This window comes from Sphaeroforma arctica, assembly GCF_001186125.1.
Source record: "Sphaeroforma arctica JP610 unplaced genomic scaffold supercont1.6552, whole genome shotgun sequence".
NCBI lineage: Eukaryota > Ichthyosporea > Ichthyophonida > Sphaeroforma > Sphaeroforma arctica.
Window position 1 is genome coordinate 1 of NW_014034006.1, and position 1624 is coordinate 1624.

Sequence of the window (1624 nt, forward strand, 5' to 3'; positions counted from 1 at the left end):
TACATAGTTATGGATACAATATGTAGACATAGAATAAGAAAAATAGAATTTATATATCTATATATAAGTATACAAATAAGAATATATACATGTATAAATATAAATATAATTATATATATATATATATGTGTATATATAACATGTATATATATTAATATAAATTTAAATATATATATTTGTAAATACATATATATATATATATATATATATATGTATATACATATATATATATATTATATATGTATATAGATATATATATATATATATGTATATGTATATACATATATATATAGTTATACACATCGTATATAGATATATATATATATATATATATGAATCCTGGTGATCCATGTATCGAGTCAGATGTTGTATGTGGGTACGTCCTGCACATAGACATAATCATCGCCTGCTAGCGAATGCGTGAAAGTACATGACACCATCACGTCTAAGGCTGGTGTATTGCCACCAGATTGCGCAACCAACTCGTGAGGAGCAAGCAAAGCTCATTTGAGGAAAACAGTTCACTTTGATGAAGAAGAAAGCGCAACAAACACTGATAAAAACGTATGCAATGTCAGATAGTATTCAGTGGAATCTAATGAGGTCCTCATAAGCCCTCGCGCATGCAGCATCCATTCACGGCATCGGTAGAAACCCAAACTTCACCAAACCGAATCATCAGTACCACAACGGATACCTTCGGGCACAGTAGTGGGAATAAACAGTCCACGCAATACAAAGACCGTACCTACTAGCTAACATTGCCTCTTGCGAATAAATGGGGACAGCACTACTGATATGAAACATGCAGAGTGTGTAGTTACATCTATCCACACTATCCCACACGGGAAAACACACAAAGACTCGAGCAGTGCTCAAATTACTACTCAACATTTCTCACGAGGCACATTGAATAGTACCGCTAAATTGCTGCGATCGCCCTGCAGGAGCATCAGTAAGCCTCCGAAGGACGCAAAGATGGACCGCTTGTCCCTTTCCTCATCCACTTTATATACGACGCCATACATGACATACTCGTAGTTGTCCGCCAATGATGTGGCACCGGTTCGGTCAAAGACTCTGCAGAAGATTACAGTATGTATAAATATTACTTTGTAGAATCGTGAAATCACCTTACGCTCTCTCTTCCGACTGTGAGCTTATTTTGTAGCGTATCAACAGGGTATGAGCATACTCAACGGCGTATAGGAGTTCATGGCAAAGTATTCGCATACGGATACCGTGTGGGTAAATGAATGTTTGGTAGCGTATGAGGTCAGCTATGAATTTCTGGACGTGTGAGTGACTATTGCCAGCGACATGACCTCAATGCTGTCTTTGGCCCTGTACGGAGATACAATGGAAGGCCAGGTCTAGCATACGAGAATAGCACGGGCTTGCGAGTGGGAGTGTGTAGTGCTACGCCGACTGAGGAATGGGTGTGTGGAAAAACTACAGCGGATAACCAATTCACACAAGGAAGTGATCAGGGCAGTCTCTTGAATGCCCACACTAAAATACGACACAATACGATACAATACGGATACACATATTTATATATATATATATATATATATATATATAATATATATATATATATANATATAATATATATATANATATA

At 36.7% G+C, this 1624-nt stretch overlaps 1 protein-coding gene across 1 annotated transcript; it reads right to left on the bottom strand.

The window, feature by feature from the left end:
- Positions 1–887: 887 nt before the first annotated feature.
- Positions 888–1081, bottom strand: SARC_15685 (hypothetical protein; the record flags this gene model as incomplete). Its single annotated transcript, XM_014290200.1, has 1 exon — positions 888–1081. A coding segment is annotated over one exon (194 nt), but the record flags the coding sequence as incomplete, so codon positions are not given.
- Positions 1082–1624: the final 543 nt, after the last annotated feature.